Source organism: Dinoponera quadriceps, unplaced genomic scaffold (assembly GCF_001313825.1).
Source record: "Dinoponera quadriceps isolate SergipeBrazil2010 unplaced genomic scaffold, ASM131382v1 scaffold1872, whole genome shotgun sequence".
NCBI lineage: Eukaryota > Metazoa > Arthropoda > Insecta > Hymenoptera > Formicidae > Dinoponera > Dinoponera quadriceps.
In genome coordinates this window covers 929,138-948,508 of record NW_014555944.1, presented here as the reverse complement: position 1 = coordinate 948,508, position 19,371 = coordinate 929,138, and the positions used below count along the sequence as shown (strand labels likewise).

General features: G+C 46.4%; 2 protein-coding genes across 4 annotated transcripts in view; one reads left to right on the top strand and one right to left on the bottom strand.

Moving 5' to 3' along the window:
* The window catches only part of LOC106745949, a 40,802-nt gene extending 26,232 nt beyond the window's left edge, over positions 1-14,570 (top strand). For both annotated transcript variants that reach the window (XM_014622004.1, XM_014622005.1), the window contains exons 2-3: positions 11,566-13,115; positions 13,518-14,570. In XM_014622004.1, the coding sequence (XP_014477490.1) occupies positions 11,566-13,115; positions 13,518-13,862 (1,895 nt within the window). In that variant the 3' untranslated portion in view covers positions 13,863-14,570. The remainder of the gene's footprint in view (positions 1-11,565; positions 13,116-13,517) is intronic.
* Positions 1-17,607, bottom strand: part of LOC106745947 (RING finger protein 17-like) — a 170,070-nt gene extending 152,463 nt beyond the window's left edge. The window contains exons 1-6 of one of the 2 annotated variants that reach the window (XM_014622000.1): positions 17,567-17,607; positions 16,402-16,794; positions 15,396-15,665; positions 15,230-15,312; positions 14,934-15,137; positions 14,776-14,856 (exon numbers count right to left, since the gene is read on the bottom strand). In XM_014622000.1, the coding sequence (XP_014477486.1) occupies positions 14,776-14,856; positions 14,934-15,137; positions 15,230-15,312; positions 15,396-15,665; positions 16,402-16,540 (777 nt within the window). In that variant the 5' untranslated portion in view covers positions 16,541-16,794; positions 17,567-17,607. Of the gene's footprint in view, positions 1-14,775; positions 14,857-14,933; positions 15,138-15,229; positions 15,313-15,395; positions 15,666-16,401; positions 16,795-17,566 lie in introns of those variants that run through there. The other variant, XM_014622001.1, reaches the window with a different exon arrangement.
* Between the last annotated feature and the right edge of the window lie 1,764 nt (positions 17,608-19,371).

Below are 19,371 nucleotides of genomic sequence, written 5' to 3'. Positions count from 1 at the left end.
TACACCGCTCGATGCGTGAAGCAACGAACTATCAAGTTAAGTCGACTCCCCATGGTCATTCGCCGATCGAATTTCGGTCAGGTGTCGACCGTGAGTCACGAGCGTTATTGTTCCAGATTACTCCGCGGAGAGCTCCCGATTCTCGGGTATGCTGGAGGCGGAATCGGCGAACACGTATTGTTATCTCATCCGTCGTTCGTTCGCGAATAGATCGCACTGACAATCTTCCGACCTCGCGAGAGGAACGGACGCGACGTGCTGGACTCACGATCACGGAGACGCGTCCCAAGTTCGAGGCACGTGGGACGCTCGTGTAATTAATTTCGCTTCTTTGTAAACGATCTTCCTTTTCCTTTTCCCCTCGCCCTTCGTGATTCGGGAAATGGAGCATATCGCACGTGCGATAACCGCACGGAAAGTATTCGGACGGAGCGGCGGGCAGGGAAATGGAGGGGACGGGCGACGGAATGTAATTAAAAGATGGCTTGTTTGGCCAAAAAGTCGCGCGTTTAACTCCCCCTTCCTTTTCATTTTCACATTTTTCCCACTTAACAACGCGTGAGTCGCCCGGAATCGTTTGCGCGGAGAGAGCCGCGGATTAATAGCGGTGATAAATCGCGTATGTACGGATCAATCAAGACGATCGATTCATTACATCGTGCATTTTCACTCTTGTAATTGCACCGGCCATTTAATAACCGCTCTCGTGTGTTTCGTCTCGCGAAAGGAGTGCCTCTCGCGAAATACGTTGATGTAATTTACAGCCGCGCGACGCGATTTATATTGGGGAGAGGGGGGGGNGGGGGGGGGGGGGAGGAGCCACGGACACGTTTTAATAAAGATTAATTGCGATGGGCTTTTACTATACGTTCGATTTAGGACGGACGCGGCGGAATATCTAAAAATACGTGGCGCTCCGGCTATTCCTCCCGTGTCGCTGCTATATCGTGCTTTATCTGCTCACCGATGCATAGAGAACGTCACTCAATGAACTCCGAAAAAAATTTCTCCCATGCATGCTTGGACGGCCGTTATGTGGACGGTTTGATATTGCTCTAATATTGACGTATACGGCTATAATACGTACGCGGAAAAAGCTGAGTCGTGAGTCGACGCGAAATTTCAAATTCCAGAGGTCGGATTGGCGATTTCAAAAGTAAGCGACAGATTCGCTCGTCCGATAAAACCAAGTTTTGAATCATCATCTTTGTTAACCGGATATTTTTAGTTCAAAGTATCGCCACATCACCGCGCACGGCAATAGTTTTCTGATCAAATCGGCGACACATGTGCTCGCTCTACTTATGCTCCTAGTTTCCGCGTCTCGACGCCACGTCGACGAATTCTCACTTACGTCGCCTGACAAAATGCAATATTTTTCCACAGGAAAACGCTTACATTAGCTGCCGTCGGCGACGAACACGAGAAACGTACGCGTTATTTGTAACCGGAAGTAAGTCGCGAGCGTTAACGTCGTTAGATCCGACTTGCCAGCCGACTTGTCGCGCGCGCAACTCACACGAAAGTTGTCCCGAAGATCGTAACGAAAGCAGACAGGCCGTCGTCGTTGCGTTTGTAATTTCAACAGCCCAGGCGACGACGCCCGACGGCGTCGCGAGCCCAGCCCGAGTGGAAACTGCTCGTTCGAGTGTAAGGAGTTTCCGGTGAAATGTCGTCCGGAAACCAATACCGCGTTGCCGATGTAGGAAACCTTCTTGCGCGTAATGTTACGCATCGAGCGAGCGACGTGGCGGTTACCTGACATGTCGGATTTAAGCGACGTCGACGTAGAACAGTTCCTTGCGTCTTCGTCCAAATGGGAATATCGCGCGCGCGCATATCAAACATGAATGAGACGGTCCTTTGACGAGTTCGATCGCGACGATTAGACGCTTCCAGACGATAAACGCGGGACGTAAGACGCTCGTGAGATGAATACGACGTCGCGTATAATTAAGAGATATTACCGCAGATGCATCTATATTTTCGCTTAACTAATTGCACGCGCACGAGTCTCCCATCAAGATAGGACAGAAAAGACAGAATGCAACGCGAATTCCCTTTGTTCTTTTGCGACGCTCAACAACGCGACCGCGTATGAATTCTTATGCGGAAAAAAAAAAAATAACTCCCACAGGTGAAGATTGTTGCTAATATAATACTAAGAAATCTAATTAATTTAACTAATTTTAATGGATCTAGTTTTTAGTTCCTACAGCTATAAAGTATAAGTCTGATAATTAAATTTCACTTATATTACATGGACAGCTAATTCCTTTTTCCCGTGTACGAATTGGTGCTTGTTTGTAGATTTTCTCGTGAAATTTTTTTTTACGTTTACGTCATTCGCTGTATAAATCCAGATTAACGAATCGACGTAATTTATATACGCATACCGAGTCACGTATCGAGGAAGCTGATATCCTCGACTCGTGGTTCAAAAAAACCCTCTTTTTCTCTCTCTCTCTCTCTCGGCTCACCGCGGAAATTACACGGCGAAAGTTCGATTATCCTAATTTTTCGTTAGGAAACCACTTTGCGTCGATTCCGTGGGTCGTACTTGTACCGTACGTTCAAAGTGATAAAACTATCTCCGCCCTACATATTGCCTCAGTATATATATATATATATATATATATATATATATATATATATATATATATATGTACAGCACAAGTTCTTTAGCGAACGTGATACGGAGATGACTTTCAAAGCATTCTGGCAGACGAGAGGGGTATTATGGTTTGCTCGGCGGGTCAAAGGATCGACGGAGTGGAACTGTCGAGCCAGCGTGATCAGGAAGGGTTAAGAGAACAGGGCGTGTACCATAGATACGAATTGGAAATACTCGTCGGGATAGAAAATGGCGGCCCGTGGGCTTAATACGATTTATACGGGCTTTGCCACAAATTTAATTTGATTTCTCGAAAGAGCGATATCTGCGCGGCTTGATGATGTATACTGTTAATTAAATAGGTATTATCCGAATGACTGCGTTCTCCTATTTCCCGTTATTCCTCCGCACAGATTCTCCCCCGAGAAAATAATTATATCAACCACGATAATGAAAGACAATCAGTATTTGCTGATTAGTATTTGCGTTTATCAGGCTACCATCCATGCTGCTAATTTGACCATGAAACGTCCGTATTAACTATGGCGACGAGGCGTGTATACGCGGAAAATCGTCTAAACGCAAAATTTACGGATCGTCCAAGCAAAACTTTCATCGGAAAAGAAATCATAATATTGGTTTTAAAAAGATAGGATATCTCTCTCTCTCTCTCTCTCTCTCCCTTTTCGTTTTTCCTTTTCCTTCTCTTTCTCTGTGCGTCGCTTTGTTGTATTATTAAACGTTTCAGCGAAAATTGTATACGAGTAGCGCGAGTCGGCCAATAAGACTGAACGCGCGGAATCGATTAAAATTTACGGAATACTTGGACCGAATAGTTGAAATTATCCGACCAAACGAACGAGTTGGCCGAAAATCCGAATAATTGCGGCGGTGAATATGGCGATTCTACGTCTCGGTGAACTCAAACAATATTACGAGTCGGTGATTTTTCTAACCAACTACGAATACGGCGGAAAATGCAAAATTAGCGGTATATCGCTCGTAGTTGAAAACGCGAGAGCATTTCGAGCGCGCGATATCGGACGAGCGACTTTCCAGCAATATTTTACAGATGCATTGTCACGTATCTCGCGGCTCGTGCGTGTGCAAGCGTGAGTTTCACGCTATTTCTCGAATACTTGGTGGATTCAACGAAATCTTCAACTTTGCATCCTTGCGTAAAATAAACGTGAAACTTTGCGCAAAACTAAATAAAACAAAATGCCGAAACTTGGTAAACTCCGTAGGTTGGACCCTTCAAACACGCGAATTTGATCTCCCTGTGTGAATTCGGCCGTTTTCGGATTCTATTAAATAAGCAATACAATACTCGCGTTCAATCGCGCTCCCAAAAACGATTCCCAAAACCGCCCGCTGCCGGGCCCACAACAACGAATTGAATTTCTCGATAAAATAAAACGCAGCACGAGCAATCTTCATGTACTGAACGCCATCTCTATCGACGCGGCGAAACTGGCTGCCGGCCGTTTTCGAATTCCCTCCCGGAAACGCCTCGGTGTTTGCCGAAACGTTTCCTTTGTGCGACACGGCAAACACCAAGATTTTTACGCGCACTTGGACTAACGAATTTAATGCCCCCCATCGTCGCCACCATCCTGTAGCGGCCCCGCCGTATATCCCCTCGCGGTTTATGCCGTACAATGTAAACGCGCGTGGCCATTCCGAAGGGTTCATTAGGGACACATGCAACCTATTACCATTCTTCGGGCTTGCTGCATTTGTAACGCTACAGCGATCAGCCGAGGTCTTTGAGAGCGGCTACCCGCGCCGATCCTCGAGGGGAATACGGTGTTTCCCTGAATCGATTGATTTCGCCCGATTGTACCGGCGGACAATGCGAAAGCCCGAAAGGCAGACAAACGAAGATTAATACAACGTACCGGCGGCAACGTATAAGCAATAGCCGGCGCGCACATATTTGCCTCTTCCCCTTTCTCTCGCGGTATCGTTATCATTAAGCACCCTTTTCCTCCGCGACCGTCTCTTTCTCTTCTCTCTCTCTTTTTATCGAAGCTATAGATTTGCCTCATCCGAAGCGAAAACGGATTTCGATTTTACGCCATCGTTTCGCGACTGCGTGTAAGCGCGTTAAAAAGAGATAGAGAGAGACGTTTTCTCGAGTTTACTGCGTGTTGCCGAGAGGATAATTATCAAGAATTTCGGATCTTCCCGCGGCGAGGAGAAAGTCAGGACGAAAATCGCGGCCGCGTTGTTGTAGGCGCGAGTTGGCTATAGAACGTGCGGTCGGGAACAGGAAGTGTCACTGCCGGATCGATTGATCGCGCGCCGTGGACAGTGTACCCAAGCGAACTGGTTATCTGTTGACATTTAAACGTTTGCACATTTTCCGCTAAACTATTGGAGCGTAAGCGTTTATTGACTATCATTTCGATGGGAGGCTCTGGTTTCTATTTAACCGGCGTCCGCATGATCTGATTTGGCCGAGCTAATCGAACCGCTCGCCGCGCGGCAAAGAGACACGCGAACGACAAATCAAACGGTAATCGCGCGGCAGCTGTGTTACGCGCATAATAATATAAGCGGCTATTCTTTCCGATCGCGTAAAATGACTCAAAGGTGCAACCGTGGAACGGTACGTTCAAAGAAACCGCGGACCGCCCGCGACACCACAGTCGCTTCGTCCTTCCAACGGCCCGAGCAAAGTTCCACCCAGAAGCGACGATGGAAATATTGTTTTAATAAGTAAAACAAATTCGCACTCCAGAGAGAAAGAGAGATTCGGTTACAATATCCCGAAAAATTCGCCGTCTCTCCTTAACGACATCCGCGAGTGTTGTTCCCCGGCGCGGCCAAGAGTATCTCCTCGGAGTGGATCCCACGGTGAAATTCAAGTTCCGCGCCGCGAGGCATCCGGATGATATACGGCGCCTCCCATCTTAACTTACATTTCCGGCCGTTCTTGTTCCGTCCAATTTCACAGCTTTGTATCCCCTTAAGGTCCGCTTCAGTGCCGGTTACAACCGACCGTTCCGCGGTGCGGCAGACCGGGCGCATTTGCATCCGCAGAATCCTCCAGTCGAATCGCTCGGACCTGCCGCGCGACCCCGCCCTGCCCGGGCACGAGCTGGGTGCTCGTCGAAATGCGATGAGCCTCCGCGCGCGCGCCAGTGTCATTACGCGGCTCGTTTTCCGGCTTTAATTAAATGACGCGCAAAACGCGACGGCGCGCATCCGCTTTTTCCGGATTCCCGGAGCTCCATGCTGAGACGGGTCAACCGTAAGCCAGAAACGCCCGCTAACCACCACCGACGACGCGTATTTAACGCGCCGAACTGCTCTCTTCTCTTGCATCGGCGAGCCCGTGAATTCCAAATGCGAACACCACGGATCATCTCGTCACCCCGGCGCGATTCGCACGACGACGTTTCGCTCGTTTGCCGACGGCGGCCGTGGGAGAAATTCGCCTCCCTCGTGCGACATAAGATACGGCCGACAATGAGAAACGTGACCCCGCGCGACGGCACACCGCGCTCGAGCGCGGCACAAGTGTCAACACTTCGCAGTGTTATATAGGACTTGCCGCGGCATCGTACGCTTTTACGATTGCAGTATCTTCAGTTAGAAGCCGCGTTTTTCACGACCACTTTTCGAGCACGATCCGGCGCGGCTGAGCGATCAAAATTCCACGCTTTTCCTCCTCACGATGTGCCGATTGCTCGTTTTACTCGCCAAGTCGCCGTATAATGGGACGGAAATTCGAAATTGCGACAAGAATGCAACGGAAAGAATCGGACACGTTTCCTAAATTATGTATGACCTGAATTTTCGTACTGTGCTTCGAAGTGATACAAGCACGTTCGTTTCGTACTTGTACAGAAATGTGAACACGAATGTATTATTCATTTTTCATGCGTGTTACATATTTACATTTTCTCGATGAATATTTCAAGTTATGTATACATAAACAAGAGCACTATCTGATCGCTGCCGAATGTACTATTTTCAAACTTGTGCGATTGAAATGTTTATTTTAATGAACAATTATTGAAACAATATCTCTTTTAAACTTTGTTTAGATTAAATTTTCACATTTAAATCAACGTTAGTCTGCGAAATCTATTAGAATCACTTGAAATTGAATAATCTCGGAAGAGTACATATCGTAGATTAGCCATTAGGTGACATAATTTTAAAAGGTCAAACGTTCTCAGGTTAACTAAATGCGTTAAATCTCTTATCAGACGAACATTCAAGTTCATAATACGTTAATATACCTATTGCATGTTCTTTTTTCTAGAATTTTATGATTTTAAATAATAAAATTCATCAAAGAAGAAAGTAAACTGAAAGAAAGTTGTTACATCTTACGTTATTAAACATATGAGATTTATTCAATCGGTGAGTCAAAAAGACGTTTTGTTTTAGCACACATAAATTTTTATTGTTCATTACCGAAACCTATTTACGGAAATACTGAATATTGGGAAAAAAAAATATAACAAACTCATTCCACCGTGCCGTTGCGAACGCAAATTTAAAATCACGTGCGAAATCGCGGCTTCGTCCGAAAATTGCGCGTCGCGAAAATCCATCCTGTCATGTACGGTCCATCTCGTCCGGTTCTCGCTGATGTTTGTTAATCGCGCGAAGAGACGGAAGATTTATGTATACCGGGGACTGGGAAATTGATAGCCCGGTTATACAGCCATCGGCACACGTGATTATCCTTGAAAATACCGTTATTTCACAGACTTCTCTCGCTATCCGCCTTGCGGCAAACGGCCGGCCACGTTTCTCCTTCTCGTTCGTTTCGGAGGCGATGCATACGCGCACGTACGCGGAGCAATTACGCTTATTGACGATTCCGCGAGACAAACTGAGGATCAGCTCTCTCTCCAGCCTCCCCGGCCAGGCTATCGCGATTTCGCTTCGGTATCATGTGTGTATAATTACCTTCGTTACGTGCGTACGCGTACGTATTGTGGGAGAAAAACACGCGATTCCTTTCGCACTGCTTAGCGCAATACCGGATAATTATTAAATTTCGCATTGATATCGCCGGCTATAAATTCGAAACACAATAGTGCTGATGTGTGAATCATTATTTCCACGTCGCCATATTACGTATCTTCATCGAGGTAAATATCGGAATTGTAAGTGCGCGATGTCGTGCGTCGCACGTGTGTGCGTCATTGGAATATGCGTGTATCAAAGTTAAAACGGGGACAAAAGGATGGACGCGACCCATGAAGTTCGACGTACAGGCACGATCGCGATAACTTTGACACCGACGTTATCACGACGCCAAAGTTATCGGAATCAAACATTCGCGTTTAATTATACGAATGATAAATAAAACGATTCCCTTGTACTCCCATCGTTCCTCTCTGCGTATTCAAAATTCTCCGACTCGTTCTAACATGCTTCCAAATGATAAATTCAGTGACACCAGGCGCTACGTATTCAGGGACTTTCGCACGACGCCATGTTTCTCCGGTGTCGGGTGGGAATTGCGATATTTCACTCATTAAGAATTTCCATCCTCGCGTGGCCGAGGATGAAAAATGGCTTGATTTTCTCGCGCATATTGCACGCCCCTCAGAGCGACGGCCCTTCGTCTCTCGCGCGCGTGTGCAATAAATAAAGCGACGGTCGCAGTAATTTCACAGCCACGCGCGATTGGAAGCTTCGACGCTTCGTCCCCACGTCGACATCAATTATTCGTAGTTATTTTTTGCTGAATGCGGCGTTCTATACATTACGNGGGGGGGGGGGGGGAATAGGCGAGTACAGGTGTGTTCATTATGCAGAATTGCGCGTCGCGAAAATAGACATCGTTCCCGTTTCGTTTCGCTATGGAGTGCCGCAACTCACCCTCGTCCCGTCGGAAATTAATTAAATATCGCGCACTCGGGAGCGTAGATCCTTGTGTAATTAAATTCGAGAATTTTTGTTCGCTTCGACGTTGAACGGGAAAGGTTGGCCGAGAACAAGGCTACGTCTGTATTCCAACCGCATCTGTTTCGCGATTCTCTCTCTGTCTCTTTTAGCGCGACATGACCTCTTGTCTGTCGTGCTTCCAAGTCACGCGCGTTCGAAATAACGTAATCTGGGAGACCAATACTCGCCAATTAATATTCCGTATCGGGTTACCGGGTGGATCGGCACGAGACCCTGGCCCGTCACTGCGTACTTTCACGTGATACGATGCGCATTGCGCAACGCAAAACTCGAGTTAGAATTTCATCGGTTGGACTGACATCCGAGATGAAGGGAGAACGACGAAAAGATCGGTGGGGAGGGGTGACTATCGAGCGATGACTGGGAAAAAGAAGAAGGCAACCTTGCTCACCGTTTCCGTCTGGCTGAGATCCAATTCGAGGAATAATTGTTTTTTGCGCGGGACGGTAAAAGTGAAAGGTCTTTCGCGTTCGATTCGTCTGAGACGACGTGCTGGGAACGAGATGTTGCTTCGTAACGAAATCAAATGTCGAAATTTACATCACATGGTTGTTTATATTAACTTGACGATATTAAGGCTCGTAATTTTTCGATAATTGCGACATTTGGCTCGCATCTGGAAACTAGTCTCGATTTCTTCGTGAATAACAGATGCCCCCGGGTCGACGCGAAAGTGATTCTATCGGAGAAACACAAGCGAGATTCCCTTTGATTTCTTTTAAACTTGGCGGCTTCCTTCACGAGGCAAACTCGCGCGAAAAATACAACGCCTCGGCCCACGCGCGTATCTCTTTACGTAAAGACGCAGAAAATGCATTCCGCGGACGATGCTCGCGCTTTGAAAATTTTCAAGACGAGCGCCTCTCAGAGATCGCGCGGGGCACACGCGCTTTGCGAATTTTTCAATCACGTTTCGCGCTGACAGGATTAATAAAGCGCCCCGTGCTCCGTTCCGCGCTGCGCCGCAACGCGGAGGGAGGCGGACAGAGTTTCCAGACTCATTTCATGCAGAATCGAATTGGATTTCCAGGTCGGGGTCGGTGTATAACTGTGTGTAACCCACGCGCGCACGAGAGAGAGAGAGAGAGAGTAATATGGCCGGGACGCGCGTCCCTTTGATGTGCGCCGGCTTGGAGAGCCGCGCGACGCTCTTTCAACGGGCTCGCTGCACTTTGTTACATCGACGCTAAATAATCGGTTTATAAAAATTCATGGCGAGTCTAGTGAGGCGGGTTTATATCCGGCACCACTCCGAGCCACACGTTTCCCTCCACGCCACTCCACACCCCCGTCACATCTCGTACACCGCAATATCCACCAGCCGGACGATGTGACGAAAGCTCGCGAATTAAAAAGTGGACGAGAGTACTCGTCGCGCAGGGCGTGCCGGAGAATACCCACGGGGTGAACGAGGTCGGGTGATATTGAAGAAAAAATTACGCGGCACGTGTGGTTTGTTTAATCCCTCGGAAAAAAAAAAAAGAGATCAGAGGGATTCGGATTTCGATTGGGTTGATTCGAAATCCGTTACGTGTAGCGGAAAGTAAAATTCTATCCGTCGGATCGCGACGTAGGATAACGGTCAGTGTTTGTCGTGCAAAAAATTCAGCGTCGATGTTCCCTTTTAATTTGCCGCGTGCAAATGCACACCGCGCGATGTGGCGAATTTAACAATGATAGAATTATTCACACAGAAACTATATACGTAGTACGTTGCGGACCAAGATAGCGGTATCTCATGGACCAACTGCTCCCGTGGGAGAACGCGCCGCGCTGTACGGCGGATAAATAGACCCCATTGTTGCTTCTGATGAGATACGCACGTTTTTAGAATGCCTCGCGAATGAAGTTCAAAACCGCGCGCAAGTAATTATTCATTCACGCCGGTAGAAACAACGTACGGGACGCGGGGGGGACGCGGATATTTCGCGGAGCGACGTGGCGCGGATGTCGAGAATCCGGAAATTTTCAGTCCCGAACGCAGTCCTCCCCTCCTCGTCTCGACGGTAGAGCGCAACGAGACAGAAGAGAGATGAATCGAGAAAGAATTCACCCTCTATACGTTCCGGTTTCGCCCCCGCACGAAATACACCTCTAATCGACCTCTCGAAAAGCGACCGCGCATCGTTATATCCGCGGCGCAATGCACACTCCCCGTCTGAATCTCCACCCTCGTCCTCGGGACGTGCGAGGTAACGCGCGTACTGCGCTCCACGCAGGTGAAATTAAATTAGAAGGAAAATATTCGGGGAGAGAGAGAGAGAAAGAGAGCGGGCTGGCCAGCGCTTTTGCACGCGCGGCGAGATGGCAAGAATAAAGGTACGCTCGTGTGCGTGCGTAGTACGTAGAGAACACGTATATACATGTATCGGCACACTCTCGCGACCGGGGTATATTCGCGTTGGCACGTTCGAGTGGCGGAACCACTAAAAACGTACCGATCCTCCTCTATCTCGCTAGACTCAACCTTCAACCCTCGAGAACGGTCTCCGTCCTCCCCTTTCCACGATTCGTGTCTCCGTCGAGTGTACCGGGATATTTCAGAGACGTACCCGCGTTATCTCTCATTCTCTCCTCACATTCTGCCGCGCCCATGTTATCCGCGACGATATCGTATCGAGGACGCAACCCCGAGTTGAAATTTTGGTTCCGCATTCATATTTCGGACGGTTCTTTGCGCGACGATTTTAACACATTCAGGAAAAACAAGGAGAAACAAACGTCCTGACTTGTATTGTTACACTGAAAGGAAAAGGTACTTTTAATTAATTACTCAAATTTACTTTTAATTAATTTACTCCAATACTCCTTGACAAATATTGATTTAAATAAGGCACTTTTTTCTGTCAGTGTACTGTTGTAAATATTAACTTGCGTGTCATCAAAGATATAAAGCAGGAGATTCGATGACAAAATAATTTCAACACAGAATGTTACAAGCTACGAACTGAGACAGCGGAATCGATATGAAAAAGGACGATAAAGAACGAAGCTTTTTTTTTTCTCAGTTGCAGTGTTGTTATCAATGCAAAGCTGCGGAGCATCGCCGACGGAGCCGAACGTGACTAGCGCTATTTCGGAGGATGACGGGGAGGAACTATTGGCAAACATGAACCTGACGTTATTCAAGGAGAGATTCCGAAGATTGATACCCTACATGACTTTTTACGTCGCCAACAACTATGTGAACGGGCAGGCCGCGCTGGCGCAAAATTATGCGAAGGAGCTCCCGGTCACCCTGTTCCGAAAAACTCCGCAGCAACAACAACAGCTGCAGCAGCATTTGCAGCACTCTTTGCTACGGATAGCCGGCATCCCGAGGAGAGGCGGCGGTAACAAGTATCGCGTCGTTCCTGCTAACCAGGACGCAAAGTTCATCCCGTCCGTGCAATTCGATCCCAGGAACGTCGGCGGCGACAACGACTATTTCTCGCCGGTCAAGTACAACGCCAAGATCAACTACGCGGAATATTCGACGTCAGCTTATCCGCAAGTCTATCAGATCCAAAAGACCTATCCCGAGATCACCACGCCCTCCAATCTGATCCTGCACAAGGAGAATCGATACTACGCGAGACCGCTGCGGCCGCCTGCGAGGGAGCATTTGCTGAAGAAACCGGTAATCGGCGGCTCGCAGGACGAATACGATCAGGATTACACGGTGAGACCGGTTGCCGCCTTTAATTACCCGAGCAATGAATTTGAAAGGGTGAGATACATCCCGTCGTCGGTGCAGCAACCGGTGAAGCAGCAGTATGAGACGGCCGAGAGGAAGCCGTCGTTCATCTCGCCGGTTTACCGAAAGCCGAGCGTCAATCTGAACAACCTAATCGAAAGCTTCCAATTGTCCGAACGACTGCCGGAGAGGCTGGACAAAGACAACATTGACAATAGCATAAAGGCGCTCGTGGAGATCCTCAGTATCCTGCACAATTCGCGAAAGGAGGACTTCCCGCAGCCACAAGGGCCGTCGTCGTCACCGTTGCCGCCCCGATTGAACGGCTACGACAATTACAAGCCCAAGACGTATACGCGGCCGAAAGTGATCACGGAGACGAAGTTCCAGGTGACGCCGAATCCTCTGTATTTCACCGAGGACCCCGAGCAATACAAGGCGACGGACTACGTGGACGACGCGCCGATCAAGACGCCGGTACAGCCTGATTACAATCACGTGAAGGACGAGAAGGTGGAATACTACGTGCCCTACGTTCAGGATATCTCCAACGACGCGAAGCATAGGTTCAGGCCGACCGTGAGACCCGATGAATCCACCGATCACTCCTACGAGATCACGGAAGACCTCAGCGACGACGTCCTGCAGGACGAACGGTACACCGTGCCGATTTCCACCGAGGTACCTCCGAAGAAGGACTACGTGGCGCCGAATGAAATTACATCGGGAACGAAGATGCCGAAAACGTCGGCAAAGTACGGCGCGACGCGCGGAAAACCGAACGTGGACTACCCGGCGTACGCGACCATACCGGAAACTTCCTTCAGTTGCAAGGAACAAAGGTACAAAGGATTCTTCGGCGATCCGGCCACCGGATGTCAAGTGAGTGTGGCGCTTGAAATTATTATAATTTTTAGGGCGATATTTATCATTCAATTTTACGTTTCAAATCATCTTGAATCTTTCACCTTACGAATTCGAAACGATTTAGATGTTAAGATTGAACTATGAACACGCCCATAGTGTCTGTTTGATGAAATTTCAAGTTACTGATATGAAAAGCGATTATAAAAAAATCAGAATCCTTGAAATATTTCTCGGATTATTTCGATTTTTTCCTTTGTTGTAATACTTGGAGACGCTCTTGTCTCGATTATAGCTGCGTTTTGATATTCACTACTACAGTTCACGTTATATTATAGATTTGCAGTGAATATCGGAACGCAGTCTGTAACATTCGCGAATTTTGACTTTCCGAGTTGATAACAATAACATTGTTTTCAGGTATGGCATTATTGCGACCTAAACGGCGGCAAGTCATCATTCTTATGTCCGAACGGTACGATATTCAGTCAGGTGGCGTTGACCTGCGACTGGTGGTTCAACGTGAAATGCGAGACGACCACTCAACTATATGTGCTGAACGAACGACTGTATAAGTACATTCTACCAATTATGCCGAAGTTCCCGGAGGATTTCACCGGCCCGGAAGTAGATCGATATTTGGAACTCAAGTTCAAAGAGATGGAGGCAAAAATGAAGGAGAAGAAGCTGAAGAAGCAGCAAGAAGAGAAGAATAAACACAAGGGAAAGCCGCAAACGACGGACGACGACGACGACGACGAGTAGACGCATATAGCGTTATGTGTTAAATAACTTAGTTTTTACATATGACACACTGTATGTGTCTCGTTGCCATTATGATAAATGAACAGCAAAAACCCATCGTGGGTTGCGAAGCTGCTTCGCAATCCCGAAAAAGTGCAATATGTGTATGATAGAGTTATATGTGATTTAATGATAGAGAGGATCGCGTGTAAAAAGTAAGTTAGATTATCGCGATCGCTATGTACGGGTATGAAATGGCTGATGATATATTAGGTATTTCTTGTACTCCCTCTAGTCATATGCGTATTGTGTACTATTTATAACCGAAAGTGCTCGCCCGTTTGGCGAAGCGCTATCTCTTTCGATCTACGCCTGACGAATCGCCTAGTACTGTGTATTATCGCAGTTGTGCGCAACGTCGAGTCGCATAACTTTCGTATCTCAACGGAAAATGACGTAAATAGTAATAGTGGAAGTACGCGCGATGCGCGCCGAGAGTATAATCAATATCTTCACCGCGTATACTATATCGTCCGTAAAAAATGTCGAATAGGTTTCGCCATTTGTTCATAAGTATATCAATACATATATATCATATTATATAGTATATGTAACCACATATTTTCTCTGTGGCGATCGATACGGAAAATATATCGCGATGTTATATTTAGTAAACGTTTCAACCTAAAGTATGCATTTCCTTGATATATCTGCGAGTATATGACTCGAGTATCCACTTATAATTTATCACTGAATAATCTTGAATATTATTAAAGAATCAAATATAGTTCTGTCTACGTGTACCTAATATTTTACTAAAATTGTTAATAAATTTATTTATTGATTACTTTCTTTCTAACACATACTCGCCTCGTATCAATTGTATGAACGGTTTTCTGGCTAATAAAAATATTTGTTGAAAATGGGTACTCACCTGTTTCACCTGGGTGACCCTTTGCAAATTCTCGATGATTTTCTGATTGACCTCGTTGAACTCAGCCATCATGTCCTCGTTCTGTAAAAGAAATTCCGCAGATTAATTAAATACTACATAACAACGTGCAACTAATTTGCTGTAATTCAAATACTAACCTTCTTTTGTAACGTGATATAACTGTGCATTTTATGCTTTAGCAACATGCAATTTGAACAGCCAGATATGTTACAGTCATTGCAAAAATAGCTTAATGATTCAGAGCATGTTGGTAAACAACTGTTTGTAATCTGACAGAAATTTCCATCTTCCTCTTTAACTAGTAAGATTTGCGTGTGGTTCTGCAATGCTCTTCCATGAATCTACAAAATAGAATGGAAATTACAAGACGTTATTACCAATGTGCTTAACTAATAAACATCATATTTTATTTAAAAAAAAAGCATCAAATTACTTTAGAGTAGCAGCTGGAACAAAAGAGAACCATACATTGCACACACTTAACAGAAGCAGAATTCCCACATTCATGACAATATCCTACAAGCAAACGAAACTGTTAAATTTTCTCCTCAATCACTTTGGCAAATATATTTAGTCTGTTATTAAGTTCCAAGTCTAACCTTGGGTTTTAATTTGCCGTAACCGTACAGCCAGCTTATGACAAAATGCAAAATCTTCATCATCATTTTCTGCTGGGCGCTGCTGGCTTGATGAAACAAGTAGGCCCAGAGTATATAAGTTCAATGGGAGTTTTTTAATATTATCTTTCACATTAGTTTTGCATAAAGGACAAGATATAGTTTTCTTTTTCACACATCCACTGCAAATGGGATGCCCACAAGGTAATACCAAAGGAATTAAGGATCCAGTCAGCAACGATTTGTCTGTAACTATTTGGATTAAACAAATTATCTTTAGTAATTTACCTCACAATATTAAAGTGTTATAATTGTACAAGCTATATGTATATAAATGTACAAGATATATATATCTTTATGTTGTATAATAATACAGAAGGACAATATATAAATATATGCATCTTTTATTAAAATATTCTACGTATGTCAGATATAATTATATATAATATATATATATATATTTACATGCAAGAAATATTATCTATAAGAATGTTATATATAATCAATCAAAATAAAACTCTTACTAAAAGATATGAAACTTCTTTAACTGTGAGTACATAGAATCAAATATTTAAACATTTCGTTTACGATTTAATCATCTGCATATGTCTATTTTCATCAAAGCATCGAATGAATGTGAGAAAAGCACTAAATTATCACCCGAACTATAAGCATTTCATGCTACAGGGCAACTTGGAAGAGACACATGGAATCCTAACCTCTCCGGCGCGTGCCGGCCTTTTTCACTCTGTGTATTTATCGATTAAATCGTAACTAACATCTAACATTCACGAACTTCGTCATGATCGGCATTGTACACGGCGTCGTACAAACTTCGACGACACACATACGTTGTGCATTTCTTCACAAAGATACGCCGATATTACGAAAAAAACACCGGCGTGTGCGAATCAATAGTGGCGTTGCGCGGTGATATCGTCACGCACTAAGGATAAAAGGACGAATAAAAGTTGACAAGCGCAATTACTTGGTACGTAGAACTTGTGGCTGCAGGAGACACACGTAACATGCTTGGACTTCGTTTTGGGGATGTTGAAGCACGTAAAGAAAGACGATGACGCCTTGCTGTTGGGCACGAATGCTCTCACACGTGATGGCATCGACATCGTGATAATTCATACACAGTGCAGGAAAGCGTGTGTACTTGCCAATTTTCACACGTTCGTCAAAGCTCGCGAACACTTTTCGACGTATATCGCGACGGACAACGACGACTCACACCGACGACAGTATCGCGCCCGTTCGAACAAACAACTGTCCTTCTCAGCTTCCCTACCCGTCAGCACTCGCTCGCGCTCCTTATCTTTGCCGGCCGCTGTATTTACTCGGATGATCGCGCCAATTGAAATCGTGCGTCCACCTGCTCTTGTCGGTTAAAATTGCTTATCAACAAGGATTCCCAGATAAGGTCATCGCGTAAAGCGTTTGTAATAAGCGAGCATTTCTGACGCAATGAACTTTTTTTGTCTCGTAGTGTCCGGTTAAATAAATTTTAAAATGGCGGTAAAGTACAACGGAAAATGAATTAGCGTCGCACTTTGCGTATTTGCGAGCTCTAGGTCTGTTCTTTATAACTGAACTGGTTGCACTAGTTTTACTTTCTTTTTTTTTTTATACAAAATCACAGCTATATATCTGTTTCTTTTTAAGTTCCGAAAATATGTACTGATTAGTGACAGATTCTGTTTCACTCCGAGCTGCTTTCTAAAATATCACTCAACGAGTAGAGTAGTACTTAATTAGCCAATCAGAAAGAACAACGTTTTCTTTATTGTGATTGGTTAATCCGAAACAGTTTATGTCGCGAAAGACGAATCAGTTGACAAAAAAATCGACACACGAATATTCTTAATATGTGGCATTGGATAAATGACGAATGTACGAGTGATCGTTTCGCGTTATCGGTGTGCCATCATTTGTTAGGATTGTATTTGGTTGCGTTCAGAACACACAATGGTTGTACATGCAACGGTTGAGTAATTTGTCAGCATAATTGATCTAAATTTAGGAATCTAACAGTAAAGGCCAATAATCACTGACCGCTAATTCTGATCGCCTGTGTTTTCTGAACGTAGCCTTTGTTATTCTGGCCTTTGACATTGGGAATTGCCTTGTAAAATTCGCAAAATTACCTGCGCAATTTCAACGACGCAGTACACTTCCGACATATTGCCTCCTAAAAGAACGTCTTGATCGAGAAATGCGAAGCGGTTTACTTCGATATATCGATCGAACTATAAGAACGATACGAGACTAAACAATCGACTAATTTTGCAACGATCAAATTCAAGATGGTTCCCCCACCAAGGAAGTAAGTAAAATTCTCCGCAATTACGACCGTTATTGCGTGTTATAGATAATTCTCCGGTCACAATGACGGCATATTATTCAATCGTATTCATTATTGTATCGTTATCGATAACGTCGGTGGTCAATGATGCTCTCTGAGACGCGAGATCTCAATCGAACTTCGGCGAGGGAACAATCGTCACTCGCTATCTCGTTCTAACTAAATAGTTGAGCTTGCTCGACATCGATTTGGCTTCAACGGACTCGCGTTCCGTCGTTGCGAAAACGATCCGCATACAAGCGACGTTGGAGATCGGCGTGAGATTAATTTTCCCGATTGATCCGCAGTATCGATCCGACAAATCGGCGATCCAACGAACGGTCTGCCCGGAGTCTCTCGACGGGGGAGAAGGTGCAATCAGCGTGCAACTTCGCGCCGAAGCAGCGGCTCGACGTGTGCTTCAAGCGACTGCTGCTGCCTATGGCGGACGATCGAAGCAGGTTTGGCGCGAACCGAGCGTTCGTCTACCACGTCGGGAAACGATCGTGCGGGCGAGGTTTACGCGCGATCGTTCGGAGCAACAGATGCCGCTGCGGTCTATGCTGTTCGTCTGGCTGCCGACGCGCGGCTTTGCCAAAAATGCAAAAAGGTAGGTAGGTAGCTAGGCAGATAAGCGACCGCGATAGAGGCTATGTCGGTTATATCCGCGTCTAGGCGCGGTCGCCGGCCGGTCCGTTATGATCCCACCCAATAGAAGCGCTCGCTCCAGCGAGCAGCAGACTCGCGAAGACGCGCACGGGATACTTTCCGCCTTCCTCGTCTCCGGCTGCTTTTGCTTCCGTGATATCGGCCGGCACTTTGCCACGCAACGCTGCGCTTTGGACCGGCCGGCGTGTCGGATAAAATACGCCCGACGACGACGGCGGGACGCCGCGCGCTAAAAGCCGCATGACGGACGTATTCTCGCGTCATTAATATCGCAGCGGCCGAATGCGTCGAATTCCCGCCCGCCCACCGTCGTCGACGGCGCGTCTCGCCGCCGTTGATCGATTGGCCCATTCCGCGCGAACCTAAGCCGGTGCTTCCCGAGGTGTTTCCCGCACTTCTCGAGCGCGAAGGAAACTTTTAAATTGAATTTTCGACAAATGGCGAATCAATAGTCAGCGAATCAATTTCCTCCGGACGAGAGCTGTCCGCGCGGAAGAAGCCGCGAATTACCGCGAAAGTGCCGGAATGATCGGCCCGCATTATCGGAGCGTCGTTTGTTAAGGCGCGACCGATATCGCGAAATGCAAAACAGGTGGATTCGTTTCGCCGCAGAGGCGAGGAAAAGAAGAGGAAACGTGCCATCCTGACGTCCGTCATCTCGCGCGCACACCGATCTCTCTCCGGCTGGGTAATCGGCGTGCGAGCGGCGGAAAACCAGCGCGTCCTTTATCTCGCGCGCGCGCTCTCTTTTACGTAATCGCGACGCGGAAGAGCGAGATGGTGGCGAGCGAGCGAGAGGCGCGATCCGTCGGTCGTCGTGTTGCTTGAAACAACAACCGCACGGCCTCTCTGGACTAGGCGAGCGTGAGCAGGCGAGCGAGCGAAAGAGCAGAGGCAAGGTCTAGGCTGGCTGGCATTCAAGGTCGTGTGCAGAGCGCA